The 25,050-nt window shown below is 41.5% G+C and overlaps 1 protein-coding gene across 4 annotated transcripts; it reads right to left on the reverse strand.

Moving 5' to 3' along the window:
• Window positions 1–880: 880 nt before the first annotated feature.
• Window positions 881–24,713, reverse strand: LOC112250826 (phospholipid hydroperoxide glutathione peroxidase-like). Of its 4 annotated transcripts, XM_024421293.2 has the most exons (9): window positions 17,393–17,679; window positions 15,475–15,483; window positions 14,883–14,896; window positions 13,122–13,216; window positions 12,638–12,782; window positions 12,375–12,526; window positions 12,081–12,105; window positions 4,316–4,375; window positions 885–1,257 (listed from the first exon to the last, which is right to left on the reverse strand). In XM_024421293.2, exons 1-9 carry the CDS (start codon window positions 17,496–17,498, stop codon window positions 1,225–1,227), a joined length of 639 nt encoding a protein of 212 aa, XP_024277061.1. In that variant the 5' UTR covers window positions 17,499–17,679; the 3' UTR covers window positions 885–1,224. The 4 variants fall into 4 exon arrangements, with proteins under 4 accessions (XP_024277060.1, XP_024277061.1, XP_024277058.1 ...); XM_024421290.2 differs by lacking the exons at window positions 14,883–14,896; window positions 15,475–15,483; window positions 17,393–17,679 and adding an exon at window positions 14,149–14,272 and having other exon boundaries at window positions 898–1,257; XM_024421291.2 differs by lacking the exons at window positions 14,883–14,896; window positions 15,475–15,483; window positions 17,393–17,679 and adding an exon at window positions 24,594–24,713 and having other exon boundaries at window positions 909–1,257.
• Window positions 24,714–25,050: the final 337 nt, after the last annotated feature.

Genomic DNA, 25,050 nt, shown 5'->3' on the forward strand with positions numbered 1-25,050 from the left:
AAAAACTGGCTCATTTTTCAAATTGGCATGTTTTGTTTCTAAATGTCTGCGCAAAAGTGGAGGTTTCATTGAGTTGTGAGAGAGTACTTTTTCACATATAACACACTGTGGCTGAGGAAAGGCACTACTCCCAATACAAGTGAACCCCAAATCAAAATAGTTCTCATCATATTTGCACGTTTTCAATGGTCCAATGTCCCTGTCTGTTGTTCGGTGCTTTCCAGGGTAAGGGGGCGGTAGCTCTTCGGCTGCATCAACATGTATTTCAGCAGAATAGATTCACAAATTAAATTTCAGACACTACGATCTGATCCACTATCATATGAAGGAATGCTCTCAGGTGAAAATACATGTATTGCTTTTTAGGTAATTAGTAACTTGAATTAGTTCTTGTCGCATCACATGGAACAACCTTGTCCACATCAACTCATGGCAAAACATCAGCAATGCAAAACTCGTTACTAACAGGGACCATGATTTTAGTACTGTTCTACTTGTGTAGTGGGAATTCAATACAAAAACAGAAAGACGTAAATAACTAAAAACATTCCTTACCCCAGGACACTTCAACCGATGACTACCCCGGAAATGAATTAGCACTCTTATGCATAAATCTGAATGATTTATTAACGGGACATACAAACAGGCTTACGTTTCGGCATTAACACCTTCATCCGAGCCTTGTGTAGGAAAAGGTAAGAGGTGCCATAACCTCTCAAGGGACTGTCACACGCGCCATGTCAATCAAACATGTCAAAATGATAGCAACTAGACATGGGCTATTAAAACAAGTGTATGAGTAAATTGAGTATAATGTTTTGGGGAATTTAAGTCCCTCAGTCAGTCAAGCACCTGATTATTTTTTGTTATAGCTGGGCTGAAGCACGTTTACACTTGTTTTTTACGTTGAAAGATAGAATTCCCCATAAACACACTGGACAACAGAATTAGCACAAAAGCGTTAAGTTTATTATGGAATATGACACTAAGATAATATTTTCAGGGGGTCAGGATTCTTCTCCGGTGCTGGCTGGCTATGCCTATAGCGGGTCCTCCCAGGGGATTGGTTGCACGCCGTTTTCATCAGGTCTGTCCTACCAGTCAGGCTGGTTTGCGGACAGACTGTCACTGGTCTGGGGAATGGACCCACTCCCAGGCATTGGCTCACCGGAGAGGGAGGGATAGATGCAGTATCAGTGCATTAGGCAGTCAGTGATGGAAGAATTACAGGTACGTGGGAAGATCCTTCTCCACCGCCTGAAATGGAGAATAAATAGTTGTGATGAATTGCATCCATGCCTTTTAGTTTCTCTCCTTATATGGATTTAATATAATTCCATTTCATTTGTTAGGTAAGAGCTGAACCAGTAGGCCTATCTGTGCATTAGACATCTCTAACACAAAGAAAGCTCAGATTCAAATTCCTATTCAAATTAAATTGTATTTGTCACATTTGCCAAATACAACAGGTGTTGGTAGACCTTACCATGAAAAGCTTACTTACAAGCCCTTAACCAACAATGCAGTTAAGAAAATATTTACTAAATAAACAATGAAAAAATGTAAAATAGTTTTAAAAAGCAACAAAATAAAATAACAATAATGAGGCTATATTCAGGGGGCACCGGTACCAAGTCAATGTGTGGAAGTACAGGCTAGTCGAGGTAATTTGTACATGTAGGTTGGCGTAAAATGACTATGTATAGATAATAAACAGCGAGTAGCAGCAGTGTAAAAACAAAGGGGTGTCAATGCAAATAGTCCAGGTGGCCATTTGATTAATTGCTCCGCAGTCTTATGTTCTGTGGATAGAAGCTATTAAGGAGGCTGCAAACGAGGGTTAGGAAGGAACAGACAGAGTATCCCGTCTACCACACAACAACGTTTCTACAACGTATCCAATTTACCAGCAGATACATTCTTCAAAAGACTCGGTTGGGCAACACGGCCTTCCATCTACCACCAACCTACCAAAGCCCAGCTCAGAGTAAATATTTATTGCATTTTCCTTTTCCAAATGGGCGGTAATTTAGAATGCATAAGATACTGTATTTACAATAGCACAGCTTCGCCCTTTGTTCCTCAGTCTTCTTTCACTCAAACCCAGCCCCTTTTCTTTTGTGTAACCAGCTGTCATATCTGTTCCGCCCGATAGGGACGTTTTCCTTTATGACGTAATTTGTAATCAAGTTATGATTTAATTCTGTGTATGTGTAATTCTGTGTGATTAGTTAGCTATTTAGTAAATACATAATTAAACCCAATTTTGTATTGCTGATTCAACTTGTGTGCCAGGGTTCGTGCAGATAACCAAGAATTTACAACTTTCAGATGAGACTGAATTAAGATGACGATTAATATTGACTGCTATTGATGTAAAATATTACTAGGTATTTAAGAGTTTATTCGGAAGATAACAGCTCTATAAATATTATTTTGTGGTGCCCGACTCTCTAGTTAATTACATTTACATGATTAGCTCAATCAGGTAATATTAATTACTGATAAATTATTTTATAGAATAGCATGTCATATCACTTAATCCGGCATAGCCAAAGACACGACAAGTTCCAGGATCCTTAGCTTAGTGATGAGCTTTGGGGGTACAATGGTGTTGAACGCTGAGCTGTAGTCAATGAACAGAATTCTCACATAGGTGTTCCGTTTGTCCAGGTGGAAAAGGGCAGTGTGGAGTGCGATTGAGATTGCGTCATCTGTGGATCTGTTGAGGCGGTATGCAAATTGGAGTGGGTCTAGAATTTCCGGGATGATGGTGTTGATGTGAGCCATGACCAGCCTTTCAAAGCACGTCATGTCTACCGACGTGAGTGCTACGGGGTGGTAGTCATTTAAGCAGGTTACCTTAGTGTTCTTGGACACAGGGACTATGGTGGTCTGCTTGAAACATGTAGGTATTACAGACTCGGTCAGGGAGAGGTTGAAAATATCAGTGAAGACACTTGCCAGTTGGTCAGCTCATGCTCTGAGTACACGTCCTGGCTCTCCGTCTGGCCCTGCGGCCTTGTGGATGTTAACCTGTTTCGAGGTCTACAGAGAGTGTGATCACAGTCGTCCGTAACAGCTGGTGCTCTCATGCATGCTTCAGTGTTGCTTGCCTCAAAGCGAGCATAAAAGGCATTTAGCCCATCTGGTAGGCTCGCATCACTGGGCAGCTCGCGGCTGGGTTTCGCTTTGTAGTCTGTAATAGTTTGCGGTGTCTGCAAGCGTCATGTCAAAATAGGTTCGTTGATCACCAAATATGGCGTTTCGCTGAACAACGATTTTCATTTACTCCCGTAACTGCTGGTATTTACTTCCAAAAAAGTTCTAAAATTGTTTTTACAAGCAACTTAAAAAATGCCTCTTCGACACCTCCAATGTATCGAGCTGTTATAGGCTAGACTTCCGACCTGTGAGTGGAAGTAATGAGAGATTGGAGGTGCCGAATAGGCACTTTTTCGGTTGCTTGTACATTTTTATTTACACCTTTTTTGGAAGTACATACGGGCTGTAACAGGGGATAGATGAAGATTGTTTCTCAGCGAAACTCCATAATTGGTGATCAACAAACGTATTTTCACATTATAACTTGCTGACCACACCGCCCGCGTTGCAAAATACTTTTATACACACAGTGGGGCAAAAAAGTATTTAGTCAGCCACCAATTGTGCAAGTTCTCCCACTTAAAAAGATGAAAGAGGCCTGTAATTTTCATCATATGTACACTTCAACTATGACAGACAAAATGAGGGAAAAAAATCCAGAAAATCACATTGTAGGATTTTTTATGAATTTATTTGCAAATTATGGTGGAAAATAAGTATTGGGAGAATGGGAGTTTTAATCGCAGCTTCCTAGGTGTTAGAGAGGTCTCTAACGCACATATACTGGTTCAGGTAAGAGCCATGAAAGTAGCAGCTTGCTGTAGGGACATTATGAGATACGATGTTTGCCCTATATTCACATTGTCTGAGTGCTTGATAGAGGATTGCTGCCTGATCCCAATGCCAACACCCCGCTCATCATCACCCTCACATGACCTTCCAGCCCCCCACTACAGCAACACCCCACTCTGTTCAACTGAGCAAATTCATCACTAACAACAATTTTATGGTGTTGTGAGCACATGAAATGGTCAATAATGCATGCTTTTCAGAGGCAAAGTAGCAAGGTATAATGTTAGGGAGGGTGATTCCAGGCCGGGCCTGAGGTTATGGTTGAGTACTGCTGTCTTACATGGATGTGTCAGTTAGTCCATCATAGGCCTATGCTGTAATTAGATTCAATGTGTGAGAGTAAAAGTCATTGACTTACGCTGGGATCACCCATCGGTCCATATCTCTTCATAACCTGGCCCTCTCTGTTGATAAGGAACTATAAAGCCAGAGAAAAGGAACTGAGGGTTGGACATTTAAACTAATTCTGCATTTAACATCCCGTTTCTAGCTGCAAAAACTGGTAATAATCAAAAGGTCTTGTTTTCGATTTGTTAACCGGACAATTCATGAATCTTAAAATAAACCTATAATTAAAGCTAGAATCCTTAATTTAAACAATGACAAAGTGGGCACCCTGCCACTGTTTTGGTTTAAAAGTAAGGGGATGTGCTATGGATGCAAAGATGTGACAAATCAAATCAAATCAAATTTTATTTGTCACATACACATGGTTAGCAGATGTTAATGCGAGTGTAGCGAAATGCTTGTGCTTCTAGTTCCGACAATGCAGTAATAACGAGCAAGTAATCTAACTAACAATTCCAAAAAAAACTACTGTCATACACAGTGTAAGGGGATAAAGAATATGTACATAAGGATATATGAATGAGTGATGGTACAGAGCAGCATAGGCAAGATACAGTACAGTATATACTATGAGATAAGTTAGTTAAAGTGGCTAGTGATACATGTATTACATAAGGATGCAGTCGATGATATAGAGTACAGTATCAACGTATGCATATGAGATGAACAATGTAGGGTAAGTAACATTATATAAGGTAGCATTGTTTAAAGTGGCTAGTGCCATGATTAAAGTGGCTGGAGTAGAGTCAGTGTCATTGACAGTGTGTTGGCAGTAGCCACTCAATGTTAGTGGTGGCTGTTTAACAGTCTGATGGCCTTGAGATAGAAGCTGTTTTTCAGTCTCTCGGTCCCAGCTTTGATGCACCTGTACTGACCTCGCCTTCTGGATGGCAGCGGGGTGAACAGGCAGTTGTGGTTGATGTCCTTGATGATCTTTATGGCCTTCCTGTAGCATCGGGTGGTGTAGGTGTCCTGGAGGGCAGGTAGTTTGCCCCCGGTGATTGCAGACCTCACTACCCTCTGGAGAGCCTTACGGTTGAGGGCGGTGCAGTTGCCATACCAGGCGGTGATACAGCCCGCCAGGATGCTCTCGATTGTGCATCAGTGCTTTTGGTGAATTTCTTCAGCCTCCTGAGGTTGAAGAGGCGCTGCTGCGCCTTCCTCACGATGCTGTCCCAATTCAGTTTGTCTGTGATGTGTATGCCGAGGAACTTAAAACTTGCTACCCTCTCCACTACTGTTCCATCGATGTGGATGGGGGTGTTCTCTCTGCTGTTTCCTGAAGTCCACAATCATCTCAGTTTTGTTGACGTTGAGTGTGAGGTTATTTTCCTGACACCAACTCCAGGGCCCTCACCTCCTTGTAGGCTTCGTTGTTGGTAATCAAGCCTACCACTGTTTGTCGTCCGCAAACTTGATGATTGAGTTGGAGGCGTGCATGGCCACAGTCGTGTGAACAGGGAGTACAGGAGAGGGTCAGAAACCCTTGTGGGGCCCCAGTGTTGAGGATCAGCGGGGAGGAGATGTTGTTGCCTACCCATCACCAACTATCAGGAAGTCCAGTACCCAGTTGCACAGGGCGGGGTCGAGACCCAGGGTCTCGAGCTTGATGACGAGCTTGGATACTATAGTGTTGAATGCCGAGCTGTAGTCGATGAACAGCATTCTCACATAGGTATTCCTCTTGTCCAGATGGGTTAGGGCAGTGTGCAGTGTGGTTGAGATTGCATCGTCTGTGGACCTATTTGGGCGGTCAAATTGGAGTGGGTCAAGGGTTCAGGTAGGGTGGAGGTGATATGGTCCTTGACTAGTCTCTCAAAGCACTTCATGATGACGGATGTGAGTGCTACGGGGCGGTAGTCGTTTAGCTCAGTTACCTTAGCTTTCTTGGGAACAGGAACAATGGTGGCCCTCTTGAAGCATGTGGGAACAGCAGACTGGTATAGGGATTGATTGAATATGTCCGTAAACACACCGGCCAGCTGGTCTGCGCATGCTCTGAGGGCGCGTGACTGGGCTGGGTTTCTTCCTGTAGTCCGTGATTGACTGTAGACCCTGCCACATACCTCTTGTGTCTGAGCCGTTGAATTGAGATTCTACTTTGTCTCTGTACTGGCGCTTAGCTTGTTTGATAGCCTTGCGGAGGGAATAGCTGCACTGTTTGTATTCAGCCATGTTACCAGACACCTTGCCCTGATTAAAAGCAGTGGTTCGTGCCTTCAGTTTCACACGAATCTCCACGGTTTCTGGTTAGGGAATGTTTTAAGCCGACATCTTCAACGCACGTTCTAATGAACTGACCGTATCAGCGTATTCGTCAATGTTGTTGTCTGACGCAATACGAAACATCTCCCAGTCCACGTGATGGAAGCAGTCTTGGAGTGTGGAGTCAGCTTGGTCGGACCAGCGTTGGACAGACCTTAGCGTGGGAGCTTCTTGTTTTAGTTTCTGTCTGTAGGCAGGGATCAACAAAATGGAGTCGTGGTCAGCTTTTCCGAAAGGGGGCGGGGCAGGGCCTTATATGCGTCGCGGAAGTTAGAGTAACAATGATCCAGGGTCTTTCCACCCCTGGTTGCGCAATCGATATGCTGATAAAATTTAGGGAGTCTTGTTTTCAGATTAGCCTTGTTAAAATCCCCAGCTACAATGAATGCAGCCTCCGGATAAATCGTTTCCAGTTTGCAGAGAGTTAAATAAAGTTCGTTCAGAGCCATCGATGTGTCTGCTTGGGGGGGATATAACGGCTGTGATTATAATCGAAGAGAATTCTCTTGGTAGATAATGCGGTCTACATTTGATTGTGAGGAATTCTAAATCAGGTGAACAGAAGGATTTGAGTTCTTGTATGTTTCTTTCATCACACCATGTCACGTTAGTCATAAGGCATACGCCCCCGCCCCTCTTCTTACCAGAAAGATGTTTGTTTCTGTCGGCGCGATGCGTGGAGAAACCCGCTTTCGGATAGCGTCTCTCCAGTTAGCCATGTTTCCGTGAAGCAGAGAACGTTGCAGTCTCTGATGTCCCTCTGGAATGCTATCGGATTTCATCAACCTTGTTGTCAAGAGACTGGACATTGGCAAGAAGAATGCTAGGGAGTGGTGCACGATGTGCCCGTCTCCGGAGTCTGACCAGAAGACCGCTTCGTTTCCCTCTTTTTCTGAGTCGTTTTTTTTTTTTTTGGTCGCTGCATGTGATCCACTCGGTTACACTGGTTGTAAGGCAGAACACAGGATCCGCGTCGCGAAAAACATATTCTTGGTCGTACTGATGGTGAGTTGACGCTGATCTTATATTCAGTAGCTCTTGTCGGCTGTATGTAAAGAAACCTAAGATGACCTGGGGTACTAGTGTAAGAAATAACAGTAAAAAAACAAAAAACTGCATAGTTTCCTAGGAACGCGAAGCGAGGCGGCCATCTCTGTCGGCGCCGGAAGTACATCAACATGTATAGTTTCAATTATGTTTTGAGGCTATACAGTGTTTGTTTACATTTACATTGTTTACAAGCAAAGGCGTACACACGCTTCTATTTTGGGGTTTGACAGTTGAACTATGCTAATGAGGCATTTATAAGTTATATTTTTCAAGAATCAATGGGTATATACAGTACCAGTTAAAAGTCTGGACTCATCTACTCATTCAAGGGTTTTTCTTTATTATTACTATTTTCTACATTGTAGAATAATAGTGAAGACATCAAAACTATGAAATAACACATATGGAATCATGTAGTAACCAAGTGTTAAACAAATCAACATTTATTTTATATTTGAGATTCTTCAACCCTTTGCCTTGATGACAGCTTTGCAGACTCTTGGCATTCTCTCAACCAGCTTTACCTGGAATGCTTTTCCAACAGTCTTGTTGGATATGAGCCCTTGTTGGCTGCTTTTCCGTCACTCTGCGGTCCAACTCATCCCACACCATCTCAATTGGGTTGAGGTTGGGTGATTGTAGCGGCCAGGTCATCTGATACAGTACCATCACGCTCCTTCTTGGTCAAATAGCCCTTACACAGTCTGGAGGTGTGTCATCTGTTCATCTACTCTGTGTCTCGCAGAGATACGGCGGTTAGAACCAAAAATCTCAAATTTGGACTCATCAGACAAAAGGACAGATTTCCACCGGTCTAATGTTCATTGCTAGTGTTTCTTGACCCAAGCAAGTTTCTTCTTATTGGTGTCATTTAGAAATGGTTTCTTTGCAGCAATTTGACCATGGAGGCATGATTCACACAGTCTCCTCTGAACAGCTGATGTTGAGATGTGTCTGTTACTTGAATTCTGTGAAGCATTTATTTGGGCTGCAATCTGAGGTGCAGTTAACTCTAATGAACTTATCCTCTGCAGCAGAGCTAACTCTGGGTCGTCCTTTCCTGTGGCGGTCCTCATGAGAGCCAGTTTCATCATAGCGCTTGATGGTTTTTGTGACTGCACTTGAAGGAACTTGAAAAGTTTGAAGGATTGACTGACCTTCAAATCTTAAAGTAATGATAGACTGTCGTGTCTCTTCACTTATTTGAGCTGTTCTTGCCATAATATGGATTTGGTCTTTTACCAAATAGGGCTATCTTCTGTATACCACCCGTACAGTACCTTGTCACAACACAATGCGTTTGAGCCAATCAGCTAAGAACGAAAGAAATTCCACAAATTAACTTAACAAGGCACAGCAGTTAATTGAAATGCATTCCAGGTGACTACTTCATGAAGCTGGTTGAGAGAATTTGTATTTTTATTCATCCTTTATTTAACTCGGTAAGTCAGTTAAGAACAAATTCTTATTTACAATGACGGCCTACCATAAGGCAAAAGGCCTCCTGGGGCTGGGATTAAAAATACCAAAAGGGGCTGGGATTAAAAATAATTAAAAATAAATATATCCATGACTGAGTCTTTGAATGAAAAGATTGAGATAAAACTATCCAGTTTGAGTGTTTGTTGTAGCTCGTTCCAGTCACTAGCTGCAGCGAACTGAAAAGAGGAGCGACCCAGGCATGTGTGTGCTTTGGGGGACCATTAACAGAATGTGACTGGCAGAATGGGTGTTGTATGTGGAGAATGAGGGCTGCAGTAGATATCTCAGATAGGGGGGAGTGAGGCCTAGGAGGGTTTTAAAAATAAGCATCAACAAGTGGGTCTTGCGATGGGTATACAGAGATGACCAGTTTACAGAGGAGTATAGGGTGCAGTGAAGTGTCCTATAAGGAGCATTGGTGGCAAATCTGATGGCCGAATGGTAAAGAACATCTAGCCGCTCGAGAGCACGCTTACCCGCCGATCTATAAATTATGTCTCCGTAATCTTGCATGGTTAGGATGGTCATCTGAATTAGGGTTAGTTTGGCAGCTTGGGTGAAATAGAAGCGATTACAATAGAGGAAACCAAGTCTAGATTTAACTTTAGCCTGCAGCTTTGATATGTGCTGAGATGTGCTGACAGTGTACCGTCTAGCCGTACTCCCAAGCACTTGTGCGAGGTGACTACCTCAAGCTCTAAACCTTCAGAGATAGTAATCACACCTGTGGGGAGTGGGGCATTATTCTTACCAAACCACATGAACTTTGTTTTGGAGGTGTTCAAATCAAGGATAAGGGGAGAGAAAGCTTGTTGGACACAAAAAAAAATTATAGGGCATTTAACACAAAATCCGGGGAGGGGCCAGCTGAGTATAAGACTGTATCATCTGCATATAAATGGATGAGAGAGCTTCCTACTGCCTGAGCTATGTTGTTGATGTAAATTGAGAAGTGCGTGGGACCTAGGATTGAGCCTTGGGGTACTCCCTTGGTGTGACAGGCAGTGGCTGAGACAGCAGATTTTTCTGACTTTATACACTGCACTCTTTGAGAGAGGTAGTTAACAAACCAGGCCAAAGACCCCTCAGAGACACCAATACTCCTTAGGCGGCCCACAAGAATGGAATGGTCTACCGTATCAAAAGCTTTGGCCAAGTCAATAAAAATAGCAGCACAACATTGTTTGAGAATCAAGGGCAATGGTGACATTGAGGACCTTTAAGGTTGCAGTGACACATCCATAACCTGAGAGGAAACCAGATTAAATACCAGAGAGAATACTATATCCATCAAGAAAGCCAGTCAGTTAAATTATTGACAAGTTTTACCAACACTTTTGATAAACAGGGCAAAATAGAAATAGGCCTATAACAGTTAGGCTCAGCTTGATCTGTGTGTGCAAAGCTCTCATCAAGGCAAAGGGTGGCTACTTTGAAGAATCTCAAATATAAAATATATTTTGATTTGTTTAACACTTTGTGTTGGTTACTACATGATTCCATTTGTGTTATTTCATAGTTTTGATGTCTTGATGTTTTGATGTCTTTCATAGTTTTGATGCCTACACTATTATTATTATTATTATACAATTTAGAAAATAGTAAAAATAAAGAAAACCCTTGATTGATTAGGTGTGTCCAAACATTTCACTGGTAGTGTACATATAAAAATCATGAGCTGGCGCACACCAAGAAAAATTATAATTATTTTGTGTGGAGGTGCTGACTACACTCCATATACAGTATAAACACCCAGTAATTTATTGAATAAATCACCAACGTTTCGGCATCACTGCGCCTTCTTCAGGTGATGCCGAAACGTTGCTGATTTAACCAATAAATTACTGTGAGTTTATATATGGAGTGTGTGACGCTCTTTATTTTTATGGTACTGTACATATAGCGTTCATTTAAAGTAAAAAAATGGATGTAGCAATTAAGGATGTAGCAATCTAGCTTTAAGTTTGTATTTGTATTACTCTAGGCCCAGAAAGACCACGATAATACGACTACCTAATAAAAAAATAGACATAGGCCAGGGGTATTCAATCAGGGATCCAAGGAGGTACAGTAGGGGGTCTGGAAAATGTGCTTTTTAAAATACATTTTTTATGAATATCGCTATCAACAGAATAAACACATTTATTTACATACCTAGAGTAGAGAATATGATCATTTCTTTCCAATGATGTCAACTTTATTTCTTTACTCCTAATATTGAGCAAATTACACTCATTAGAGTCAACTACTCCCACTGGAGTACCCGACAACAGGCTTTGAAAAAGCTCCCGTGAATAGGCTGCTGGCTGCTGGTAAGCTTTCTTGACTTGGACATTCATTTTTGCCAACACATGGCTAACATTTTTTTCAACCAGTTAAACAGCTGCTCTTAGTGAAAATACAGTGCATTCAGAAAGTATTCAGAACCCTTCACTTTTTCCACATTTTGTTATGTTACAGCCTTATTCTAAAATTGATGAAATTATTATTTTTCCCTCAATCTACACACAATACCCCATAATGACAAAAGCTAAAACATGTTTTTGGAAATTTTTGCAATAAGGCTGTAAAATACCAAAATGTGGAAAAACTGAAGGGGTCTGAATATTTTCCGAATTAACTGTATGTGGGGAGGTGAAAATAATGAAAAACGATCTAACAAATCTATTCATTTTAAAACGTTGATTACTTTTCCTTGCCGTTATCATTCACTTGATGATAAGACATGCGAAAAAATGTATGTTTTGTCAACGTATGACTCGTGTCCCTGGGTTTTCCTGGGAGGGGGTCCCTGGGCAAGAAAAGGAGGAAGAACCCTGACATAGGCTATAACGTTGAACTCGATGGGCATGGCACTGAGCAACCTTTTCTTTCACGAGGGATATAATCTTGGCACAAAACTCTGGGTTACTCCAACTCAGCTGTGTCAACTTGTTCTGATGGGAATATCCGATGACTAATAAGAAATAAATATATACCTTAGTGAAATTCCACTTGATGCCACTGATGAGACAAAAAAACAAGATCATTAGATGAAGCAATCATTAACACAGTGACAATAACCAAACTCATACACGTTACATTAGAACATCTACTTATATACTGCATTATAAGCCATTATGCTTATCTGAGCAATAGTAAACAGTTGTAAAAAATTAGATATCATGTGTTTTAAGTCTTAACATATTTTCTATGTATGGTCAAAAATAATCCTATGTGATGAGTCTAACCACTCCATTAGTAACACGTCTCTCCAATACGTCTCCACTTACTTTCCCAGGAAGCTTCTCCCCTTGGGCTGCTCCTTCAGCCACTTCCACACGGGGTGGGCGTTGGGCCCGTTCACATTGATCTTACTGAACATTGGGAAATCAGCATTGTAGGACTTGGCAAAATTCTTGATCTGAGATTCAGTGCCAGGTTCCTAAAATTAACACAAAATATACCATTGTAATAACATAATAATAATCATGTTGTAAAAATGCTTTAGGTGTAGACTTGAGACTTGAAATAAATAAAAATGAGATGTAGCTACCTGTCTCCCGAACTGGTTGGAGGGGAAGGCCAGGATGCGTAAACCTTTCTCAGCGTACTTCGCGTGCATCTCCGCAAACTGAGAGTAGTTTACTGGGGTTTTACCTCATTTAGAGGCAACATTGACGATGATAACAACGTCGCCCCTACACACACACACACATTAAAACACAGGAGATAACAGGTTCGGGGCTTTTGGAAGGGGTATGGTGAATGATGTATAACATGATTGTGGTTATTTAGCAGGGCCGGAAACTAAACGAGTATCGCGATACTCGTTAGTATAGTGGCAAGGAAACACTTCTAGAGGAAAACAGTCCTAATGTTGGAAACAAACAACACAATATTTAACATACAGCAGATTTTTAAAGGACCAAAGAGTTGTTTTCATTTTTGCCATGAAAAATAATATTGCAATACTGGTATCGTCACAGCCCTATTATATAGTATTTTGGAATGCTGAGTAACTTCTTCCACCTTCTCACCTGTATTTCTCGAGGGATACCTCGTTGCCATCAATATCCTTTGCAGAGAAGTCATAAAGAGACGAGGCCGTCTGCCAGTCCTCTGTCGGAGCAGACTGGGAAGGAAGAGAATAAAAGAAGAGTGAGTAAAATATGAATGTTTGTCCTGTTTGGTGCTAGCTCATGAATACCTGTCTGATGTGCGTGCAGGCACATACGTGCGCTCTCTCACGCTCACTGTAAAGACAAACTAAGCCTGAGCCAGAATGTCAGCGAACCTCACTATCTCTCTCAAAGTGATATTAAAAAGTGATATTAAAAAGTCAATATTCTAATAAAATGCCTTGGTGCTCATCCATTCTACACCGAAATCTGTCACACCCTGATCTGTTTCAACTCTCCTTATTTTCCCCGGTGTATATATCCCTGTGTTTCCTGTCTCTCTATGCCAGTTCGTCTTGTTTGCCAAGTCAACCAGCGTTTTTCCTTGCTCCTATTTTTTTCCAAGTCTCTTTTGTTTCTAGTCCTCCTGGTTTCGACCCTTGCCGAACCCACCTGCCTGTCCACTCTGCCTGTTCTGTCTTCAAGTCTGCCTATCCCCTTGTACTGTTTGGACTCTGATCTAGTTTTCTGAACCCCTGTCTGGCCTGACCTTGAGACTGCCCTTCGTCTGGTACTGTTTTGGACTCTGACCCGGTTCATGAACTCTCGCCTGTCCCCGACCTACCTTTTGCCTACCCCTTGGATGAATAAATATCGGAGCTCAACCATCTGCTTCCTGTGTCTGCATTTGGGTCTCGCCTTGTGTCCTTATAGAAATCCATGTAATAACACATTTGGAAAAGGTGTTTGAATGACAGAAAAGCAGCAATTCATATGTGTTAACGTTACTGATTACAAGGGTGTATTTTCCCCTTCAGCAATAAACACTATGCACTTGGCATACGTCCAGAGACAGATTCAACAGCAGAAAACCTTCCATAGTCAATATCTCCAAAACATTTTAATCAAAGTGCTGTTTTGATTCACCATTCCTCAGTAATCTTACCAATGTCGAGAGCGTGACAGAGAAAAGGACAGCGAACCCTAGTAGATGCATGAGTACCTTTCAGTAAATGAAAATGCAGAAAGCTTATGTCTCACACACCGTTGACCGTGAGCCTTTCGGTGCAGCGTCCACTTTAATCCTCCAATTTATGAAACACTGTAAATAATTAACTTGGAAGATACAACATTCTTCTCTGATAGGATGCTTTTATGCTGACCACTGACAGGCAAAGGATGAGAACACCTACAGTCAGTGGTGCTCATAAAAACAAAGTGTTCTCTTCCTAGACGTGAGATATAGACCTGCTGTTTTCAACTCTCTAGAGACAGCAGGAGCGGTAGAGATACTATTTGATCGGCTATGAAAAGCCAACTGATATTTACTCCTGAGGAGCTGACTTGCTGCACCCTCGACAACTACTGTGATTAATATTATTTGACCATGCTGGTAATTTATGAACATTTGAACATCTTGGCCATGTTCTGTTATAATCTCCACCCAGCACAGACAGAAGAGGACTGGCCACCCCACATAGCCTGGTTCCTCTCTAGGTTTCTTCCTAGGTTTTGGCCTTTCTAGGGAGTTTTTCCTAGCCACTATGCTTCTACACCTGCATTGCTTGCTGTTTGGGGTTTTAGGCTGGGTTTCTGTACAGCACTTTGAGATATTAGCTGATGTACGAAGGGCTATATAAATAAATTTGATTTGATATTAAAGCGTAACTTGCACAGAACAAAGGTAAACACATCTTACTCAATCTTTGGGAACTGACCTTGCTTAACACAGAAGGTTATATCGGTCGAAAAAGAACAGAACACTCAAAGTAGTGCTCCTACTCCTCTCTGACTCAATGATCATTAAGATTTCACATCAACATTTTAACATTAAAAAAATGGGCAGAGAAAAAGTCTAATGCTGAGTATTGTCACACCTTGATCTGTTTCACCTGTCTTGTGCTTGTCTCCACCACCCAGCAGGTGTCTCCCATTTTCCCCATTATCCCCTGTGTATTTATACCTGCGTTTTCTGTGTCTGTTGCCAGTTCGTCTTGTCCCGTCAAGTCTTGCCAGTGTTTTTCTCTGTGTTTTTTCCTCTGTCTGGTTTTTGTTCTCGTTTCCCCGGTTACAACCTTTTGCCTGTCCTGACCCTGCCTGCCATCTACATCCGCCAACTATTTACCAGGATTACAAACCCATCCCTGTCATCAACCTGCCTTTTGCCTGCCCCTGTGTACTCAATAAATCTCTGAGATTTGAACCATCTGCCTCACTTGTCTGCATCTGGGTCTCACCCTGAGTCATGATAAGTATAGTATCCCTATACTACAAAACCCCACTTTCACCAAACTACACTGAACAAAAAGTGTAAAGTGTTGGTTCCATGTTTCATGAGCTGAAATAAAAAATCTTCGAAATTTTCCATCTGCACAAGATTATTTATTTATTTTTCCACGTCAGCTCAGGATCTTCACATTCAGCTTCTTCACCTGTGGAATTGTCTGGGGGGGGGGCCCACCCGTGGCCAGTCATGTGAAATTCATAGATTAGGGCCTAATGAATTTATTTCAATTAACTGATTTCCTTATCTTAATTGTAACTTAGTAGAATCTTTGACATTGTTGCAATTATATTTTTGTTCAATATCACTTCATAACATCTTTAGAACAATATGGTATAGAATAGAAACAACAGATGTGCTTATGTTTGCATTTTCGAAGCAAGAGAGGATCTGCGAATCAGTATTTTCATATGAGGGTGGTGGTGCCAGGCAATGCCTTATATAACATGCCTGACAGTGGTAGGTAACAGAATTGATTCAGTAGAGGTCATTTCACCATTCTGAAAAGGTGAAGCCAGAGGAAAATATGAACCCTTCACAATGTTTCAACTTTACCACTCACTGATGTCATCTAACAAACAAGGTAAATCATATAGCCTACTCACACATATTAAGGATATAAAGGAAGGTTCTGACACCATACAGCAGGGATCGTCAACTAGATTCAGCTGGAACATAATTACAAATAATCTGTAGACCGCAAATTGACAGCAAGAAGCCCAAACAGATACAATATTTGACTAAAACGATTATTTCAAAACCTGCTTCCATTTGTACACAGTCATAAACACTGAGTGTGCAAAACATTAGGAACACATTTCTACATCACATAGATTGCAGGTCAAAGTTATGATCCCTTATTGATTTCACTTGTTAAATCCACTTCAAATCAGTGTAGATGAAGTGGAGGAGACGGGTTAAAGAATGATTTTTAAGCCTTGAGACATGGATTTTGTATGTGTGCCATTCAGAGGGTGAATGGGCAAGACAAAATATTTAAGTGACATTGAACGGGGTATGGTAACAGGTGCCAGGCGCACCGGTTTGAGTGTGTCAAGAACTGCAACGCTGCTGGGTTCTCAACAGTTTCCCGTGTGTATCAAGAATGGTCCACCATCCAAAGGACATCCAGCCAACTTGACACAACTATGGGAAGCATTGGAGTCAATATGGGCCAGCATCCCTGTGGAACGCTTTCGAGACCTTGTAGAGTCCATGCTGCGACGAATTGAGGCTGTTCTGAGAGCAAAAGGGGGTGCACAATTCAATATTAGGAAAGTGTTACTAATGTTTTGTACACTCAGTGTATATATACATTTCTATTTCTAATATGCGTGGGAATACTTTGGAACAGATTTCTAGAAGGCTTGGGGGGCCAAATAAAAATCACCAACTGGCCGCCAGTTGGGGAACCCTGCCATATAGCCTAACCTCTGTATACCCCCATAACAAATAAATATCTAAACTGAAAACCAGACAGATGATACTTGTCCATATATTTTCCAATTCACAGACACAATATCCTTTAACACCCTGTATTTCCATAGCTTTTTCACAGACATCAAATGATGAATGCATCATCCAGAGTATAATGACATACTAAAACACACACTGTAAATTGTCCTAAAATGCACTGTAGGTTAGGCCACTTTGCTGACAGCAGGTTATCAGTACAAACCGGGCAGTGGAAGTAATGGTTTCATGACACATCCGATGTCCCCAGTTAATCTAATGTAGCAGGGGTGGAATAAAGTCCCCTGTAAACAAGAAAAGGCAAAAACAATACAATAGCTACAATCAACAATGTTAGACACACTTGGAATTCAGTAAACTAATAATCTACATGTGTTTTTTATTAGATAGCTAATGGTAAATGTTATGATCTCAAATTCATTCTGAATACGACTAACAAGAAGGACTCCACAGCTTGCCAATGCCCCAAATAACAAGGCACAATTAATTTGCCATATTTTGTAACTAGATTGATGTAGCAAATACATGGCTACATACATAAGGGTTTGTTGGTTGTGAACATAGAGAATGATAGAGGCCTATAGTGGGTATTACCATTGGCTGTGCCATTGAGGGCATCCACCATTTTTATGTAGACTAGGGATTCATATCACAGAGGAGTTATACAAATCTTTGTTCATATTTTACAGAACATCTACCAAGTTTCAATACCGGGAATAAATCATATTTATCCCAAGAAATACCTTTGAAAAAATCGCACCCTGGGTTCTCCCAAAATAAAAACAAACATTCTCTGCACCACTATGTAAAGGTTTCACAGCAAGTGAAACTGATATTTAGTAATGATAGAGTAACTTTGATCACCAATGACATTGTGATTTGCGAAACAGGCCGTTCATAAATTTAGAGCTTTATCATGTTTCTCAATTGATTCAGTGCATTTCATCAGTAGGCCTAGGCTCCAATTTGCATTCCGCCCAAACAGATCCACAGATGATGCAATCTCTATTGCACTCTACACTGCCCTTTCCCACCTGGACAAAAGGAAGACCTATGTGAGAATGCTGTTCATTGACTACAGCTCAGCATTCAACACCATAGTACCCTCAAAGCTCATCACTAAGCTAAGGAACCTGGAACTAAACACCTCCCTCTGCAACTGGATCCTGGACTTCCTGACGGGCCGCCCCCCAGGTGGTGAGGGTAGGTGGCAACACATCTGCCACGCTGATCCTCAACACTGGAGCTCCCCAAGGGTGCGTGCTCAGTTCCCTCCTGTACTCCCTGTTCACCCACGACTGCATGGCCAGGCACGACTCCAACACCATCATTAAGTTTGCAGACAACACAACAGTGGTAGGCCTGATCACTGACAACGACGAGACAGCCTATAGGGAGGAGGTCAGAGACCTGGCCGGGTGGTGCCAGAATAAAAAACTATCCCTCAACGTAACCAAGACTAAGAAGATGATTGTGGACTACAGGAAAAGGAGCACCAAGCACTCCCCCATTCTCATCGACGGGGCTGTAGTGGAGCAAGTTAAGAGCTTCAAGTTCCTTGGTGTCCACATCAACAACAAACTAGAATGGTCCAAACACCAAGACAGTCGTGAAGAGGGCACGACAAAGCCTATTCCCCCTCAGGAAACTAAAAAGATTTGGCATGGGTCCTGAGATCCTCAAAAGGTTCTACAGCTGAAACATTGAGAGCATCCTGACCGGTTGCATCACTGCCTGGTACGGCAATTGTTCGGCCTCCGACCGCAAGGCACGTAGAGGGTGGTGCGTACGGCCCAGTACATCACTGGGTCAAAGCTGCCTGCCATCCAGGACCTCTACACCGGGCGGTGTCAGAGGAAGGTCCTAAAAATTGTCAAAGACCCCAGCCACCCCAGTCATAGACTGTTCTCTCTACCACTGCATGGCAAGCGGGACCGGAGTGCCAAGTCTAAGACAAAAAGGCTTCAACAGTTTTTACGCCCAAGCCATAAGACTCCTGAACAGGTAACCTAAAGGTTACCCAGACTATTTGCATTGTGTGCCCTCCCCAACCCCTCTTTTACGCTGCTGTTACTCTCTGTTTATCATATATGCATAGTCACTTTAACTATACATTCATGTACATACTACCTCAGTTGGCTCGACCAACCAGTGCTCCTGCACATTGGCTAACCGGGCTATCTGCATTGTGTCCCACCACCCGCCAAACCCCTCTTTTTACGCTACTGCTACTCTCTGTTCATCATATATGCATAGTCACTTTAACCATACCTACATGTACATACTACCTCAATCAGCCTGACTAACTGGTGTCTGTATATAGCCTTGCTACTGTTATTTTCACATTTCTTTTTAGTGTTGTTTTATTTCTTTACTTACCTACACACACACACACACACACACACACACACACACACACACACACACACACACACACACACACACACACACACACACACACACACACACACACACACACACACACACACACACACACACACACACACAATCACATACCTTTTTTCACACTATTGGTTAAAGCCTGTAAGTAAGCATTTCACTGTAAGGTCTACTACACCTGTTGTATTCGGTGCACGTGACAAATAAACTTTGATTTGATTTGTTCATATTTTTGTTCAGTATAGTAGCTGCATCAACTTTCACAAATAGCTAACTAACATTAGTTGTAAAGAAGATATGACACCCAAATCAAATAAAAGGAAGCAATTGATATTCACTAGTTATTGTTTTATGCTTCATGGTGTAATGGAGTATGAATGACCTGTCTTGTAGTAGCCAGAAAATATGACAATTTGCTATAGTTTTAGCTATGCTTCATGGTTCAATGGATCCAGTATGAATGACCAGTCTTGCTGCCACATTATATGAAAAGGCTCATTGTACAACTATCTCCTTGTTGGTCAGCTGTGTCATGACGGAGGCTACCTGGTGAGCCAAGGTGATTTGGACCAGACCTTGTATGAGTTTAAAAGTCAGTTCGAGGACAAACCCAGCAAGGGTCGTCCACAACGGCAGACCCCATCGTACTGGTAGTACATAACAATGACCCCACGGACCAGATGTTTGTTTTCTTTCCTGCTAATGTTATTGACCATGTAGCCACAACATTGGGAGTCGCCCAATGTAGGCCGTAATATTAACCAGGCAAATTAAATATGAGTCGGCACCTGTCAGTTTGCTTTAGTCCTGTAATTGTTAAAACAATATTGAATTCCTTCATTTTCACCCATGCAGAGAAGCCTAAAGTTGGTATCAAGACCGTCAAGATGTACTGCCAGCGGATGCAGGAGGAGAACATCACACGTGCTGTACTGCACTGTAGTTCAGATGGGAATGACACCTTCCGCTAAGCAGGTGAGGTTTTCAAATTAACAACTTTGATGTACATCTGTGTACATTTAAAACTTCCTGATGCACGGATCTCGCTAACGGGATCAAAATCGACAACATCCGTTGAAGCTGGCAAATTCAAATGACAATAATATTAAACATTCATGAACATACAAGTGTCCTACATGATTTAAAAGCTTAACTTCTTTTTAATCCAACCACGTTGTCAGATTTCAAAAAGGCTTTACGGCAAAAGCATAACATGCGATTATCTGAGGACAGCGCCCCACACCAAAATACTTTTCCAAACCAGCACAGGCTTCACAAAAGTAACAAATAGCGATAAGATAAATCACTTACCTTTGAAGATCTTCCTCTGTTTGCAATCCCAAGGGTCCTCATTTTTCAAAAAACAAGCCTGAGACCCTTTCTAAAGACTGTTGACATCTAGTGGAAACCATAGGAACTGTAATCTGGGAGCTATTTATTTGTTTATCCCATAGACAAGAATTGAAATGGACTGTAACCTCAGAAAAACATTTTCTGGATGGATTTTCCACAGATTTTCACCTGCCATATCAGTTCTGTTATACTCACAGACATTATTTTAACAGTTTTAGAAACGTCAGAGTGTTGTCTATCCAAAGCTACCAATTATATATGCATATCCTAGCTTCTGGGCCTAGGTAACAGGCATTTTACTTTGGGCACGTCATTCATTGGAACTTCCGAACACTGCCCCCTAGCCCTAAGAGGATTCATTAAAGGCTATTTTTTCATATCATATTTTAGTCACTAGTTGACATGGCCCCCCAAGTACATCCTGGAACAGTTTCTACAGCAGGATCTTCTAATAAACATCACTGAGCATCAGGTAAGCAGATGGAAAAATTCAGATTTTTGTTGATATGATATAGTCATTAAACAATATCACAGTAATCTAATATGATTGTCTTGCTTTTCTTCCTTTTGTTGCAGCTGGTTCCTGAACACATAGTCATGACAAAAGAGGAACTGTCTGAATTGCTGTTACTACAGTATCCTTTCACAGCATGGAATACAAACTCATATCTGGATGGAGTATAAATCCTCTATTGTATGGACTGTATTAACATGCATAGCCACCCCAAATTATCAAACTTTAAAACATTTTTTTTTTTTTACAAAATTACAAATTGGTGATATTTTTTAAATATTAATCTAATACTGGATCGCATTATATAGATAGTTGTGTGTTGGGATTCCTTCACCGGTCTCTCAGTCAACTGAAGGAAAGCCAGCTGCCTACCGTAGGCTCCAACAAGGAGACCCTGTGGCCCGGTACTTTGGATTGAAAAGAGGCCAGGTACAAATTCATCTCATTGACCTATTGCCTAAAATGCGGTTAAAGAGATTCTCTGTTAGTTTTGTATACTTTTTAGCTAGTAGTTCTGAAAGTAGCACTCACCAGCCAAAAGTAGTCCCTGAAAATTGTATACTATGTCACGTACAGTGCCTTCAGAGAGTATTTATACCCCTTGACTTATTCCACATTTTGTTGTTACAGCTTGAATTCAAAATTGATTAAATATATGTTTTTCTCACCCATCTACACACAACAGCCGATAATGACAAAGTGAAAACATGTTTTTAGAAATATCTCATATTCATGATGTCTTTGTGAGACGCAGAGTAGGTGAATGGATGATCTCCACATGTGTGGTTCCCACCGTGAAGCATGGAGGAGGTGTGATGGTGCTTTGCTGGTGACACTGTCTGTGATTTATTTAGAATTCAAGGCACCCTTAACCAGCATGGTTACCACAGCATTCTGCAGCGATACGCCGTCATATCTGGTTTGCGCTTAGTGGGACTATCATTTGCTTTTCAACAGGACAATGACACAAAACACACCTCCAGGTGGTGAATGGGCTATTTGACCAAAAAGGAGAGTGATGGTGCTGCATCAGATTACCTGGCCTCCACAATCACCCAACCTAAACCCAACTGAGATGGTTTGGGAGGAGTTGGACCACAGAGTGAAGGAAAAGTAACCTACAAGTGCTCAGCACATTGGGACCTCATTCAAGACTGTTGGAAAAGCATTCCAGGTGAAGCTGGTTGAGAGAATGCCAAGAGTGTACAAAGCTGTCTTCAAGGCAAAGGGGGGCTACTTTGAAGAAGTTTTGATTTGTTTAACTTTTTTGGTTACTACATGAGTGCTATTTTATAGTGTTGATGTCTTCACTATTATTCTACAATGTAGAAAATAGTAAAAAATAAAGTAAATCCCTTGAATAAATAGGTGTGTCCAAACTTTTGCCTGGTACTGTAAGTATTCACACCTCGAGTCAATATGTTGTAGAAGCACCTTTGGCCGCGATTACTGCTGTGAGTCTTCCTGGGTAAGTTTCTCAGAGCTTTCCACACCTGGACTGTGCAACATTTGCCCATTCTTTTCAAAATTCTTCAAGCTCTGTCAAATTGGTTGTTGATCATTGCTACAACCATTCTCAGGTCTTGCCAAGTAGATTTAAGTCAAAACTGTAACTCGGCCACTCAGGAACATTCACTGTCTTCTTGGTGAGCAACTCCAGTGTAGATTTGGCCTTGTGTTTTAAGCTATTGTCCTGCTGGAAGGTGAATTTGTCTCCCAGTGTCTGGTGGAAAGCAGATTGAACCAGGTTTTCCTCTAGGATTTTGCCTGTACTTAGCTCCATTCCATTTCTTTTTTATCCTGAAACAATCTCCAGTTCAACGATTACAAGCATACCCATAACATGATGCAGGCACCACTATGTTTGAATGGAGAGTGGTACTCAGTAATGTTTTGTATTTGCCCCAAACATAACACTTTGCATTCAGGACAACAAGTTTATAGCTTTGCCACCTTTTTTGCAGTATTACTTTAGTGCCTTGTTGCAAACAGGATGCATGCTTTGGAAAATTTTTATTCTGTGCAGGCTTCCTTTTCACTCTGTCAATTAGGTTAGTATTGTGGAGTATCTACAATGTTGTTGATCCATCCTCAGTATTCTCCTATCGCAGCCATTAAACACTGTAACTGTTTCAAAGTCACTATTGTGAAATCCCTGAGCGGTTTCCTTCCTCTCCAGCAACTGATTTAGGCAGGAAGCCTGTATCTTTGTAGTGACGATGAATTGATACACCATCCAAAGATTAATTAATATCTTCACATGCTCAAAGGGATATTCAATGTCTGCTTTTTACATTTTTACCCATCTACCAATAGGTGCCCTTCTTTGCGAGGCAATGGATCACCTCCCTGGTCTTTGTGGTTGAATCTGTGTTTGAAATTCACTGGTCAACTGAGGGACCTTACAGATAATTGTATGTGTGGGGTTTGAATACTTAGAGTCATACTTGGCACAGCACATCTTCAAGAAAGACTCTTTCAAACTAGGGATTTCGGGGCTAATTGGGGTTAGAGAGTAATTCTGCTCATAGATTATGCATATCTATAAACTACACATTGGTACATCCAGCCTAAAGCGGGAGGTTAAATAAAGCCTTAGTAGTCGCCGGAGCATGTCTTAAACATTTTAATGAAATGACTCAACACCGGTCATGACTTTAAAAGTGTTTTAACTGGGCTCTTGACTCTTTGCTGTGATAGGTAGTAAAGATCATCAGACCCAGTGAGACCGCTGGGTGACATATCACCAACAGGCTGGTCCAGTGAGGATTTCAATGTGTGAATATCTTGATTGCACTTTTAGGGCTGTTTCCTAACCGGATTCTCTGCATTGTTAATCATTTCTTATGACTACAATACATTGTTTATTCAGATGTATTGGAGATTGTAGTACATTTGAAAAAGTTCCTTCTGATTTTATTCTTGTCCCTTTAGCTACACTGCGCTGTTTGTAAAGAGCAGTGGGTGAGCCAACACTGAGCCAATACGGTTGTTTACCCGTGGATTATTCTACAGCTGGCCTCACATTTCTTTGGATGAAGCGAGGGATTTTTTTTGTTAGTACAGGTTTGTAATTTTGTACAATAAATCTTTAAACAGACATCGTTGGAATAACACACGAATGGAAGTTGTTCACATCACAATTGTTGTTAGGCTAATATAAAGGGGAACACAGTTAATAGATCAACTAATAGACAGTATATACACAGTTAATAGATCAACTTGCATAGCAAGTTTTAAAACTGGCAAGTAGAAATATAAGACATGGGGGCCATTAGGTTGAAGGTGTTAATCTAATGACCTTAGCAAAAAAGTACAATATACTGAATCATGATAAATTAACTGTAAAAAGTTTGTGTCCACATACCTCTTTCCTGAAGTGAGCCATCTACTGTAGTGTGGGCAGCTCTGACTGAGCTAGGCAAAGGGCTTGAACAAAATTCAAATGTTGTGGATGTTGTTTACGTCAATGGCCCTACAGGACTATTATTAAAACATTTGCCTAACCAGTGACTGTTTCCGGATTACTAAACCAGCCTTCATTCTTTGTTTAGTGGGGGGTGGAGGGGTCACAGTATGAGATGGACATTAGTCAACTGGCTTGGTTAACTTTCTGGTTCCTTCTTCCCTTTATAATGCCATTCTCTCATTGAACGGTGATACCGCGATCACACTTAATACTGTAGTTGGTTAGTGCCCATAAGCCTCGTTTACACCTTATGCTAACATGTGAGTTTCATGATCTGAGCAATATGATCCAATAACTATCTGATCAAGGTTTGTCACGTCTACACATTGTATTAGAATGTCTCTTATCCTTCCAC

Source organism: Oncorhynchus tshawytscha, linkage group LG05, assembly GCF_018296145.1.
Source record: "Oncorhynchus tshawytscha isolate Ot180627B linkage group LG05, Otsh_v2.0, whole genome shotgun sequence".
NCBI classification, from domain to species: Eukaryota; Metazoa; Chordata; class Actinopteri; order Salmoniformes; family Salmonidae; genus Oncorhynchus; species Oncorhynchus tshawytscha.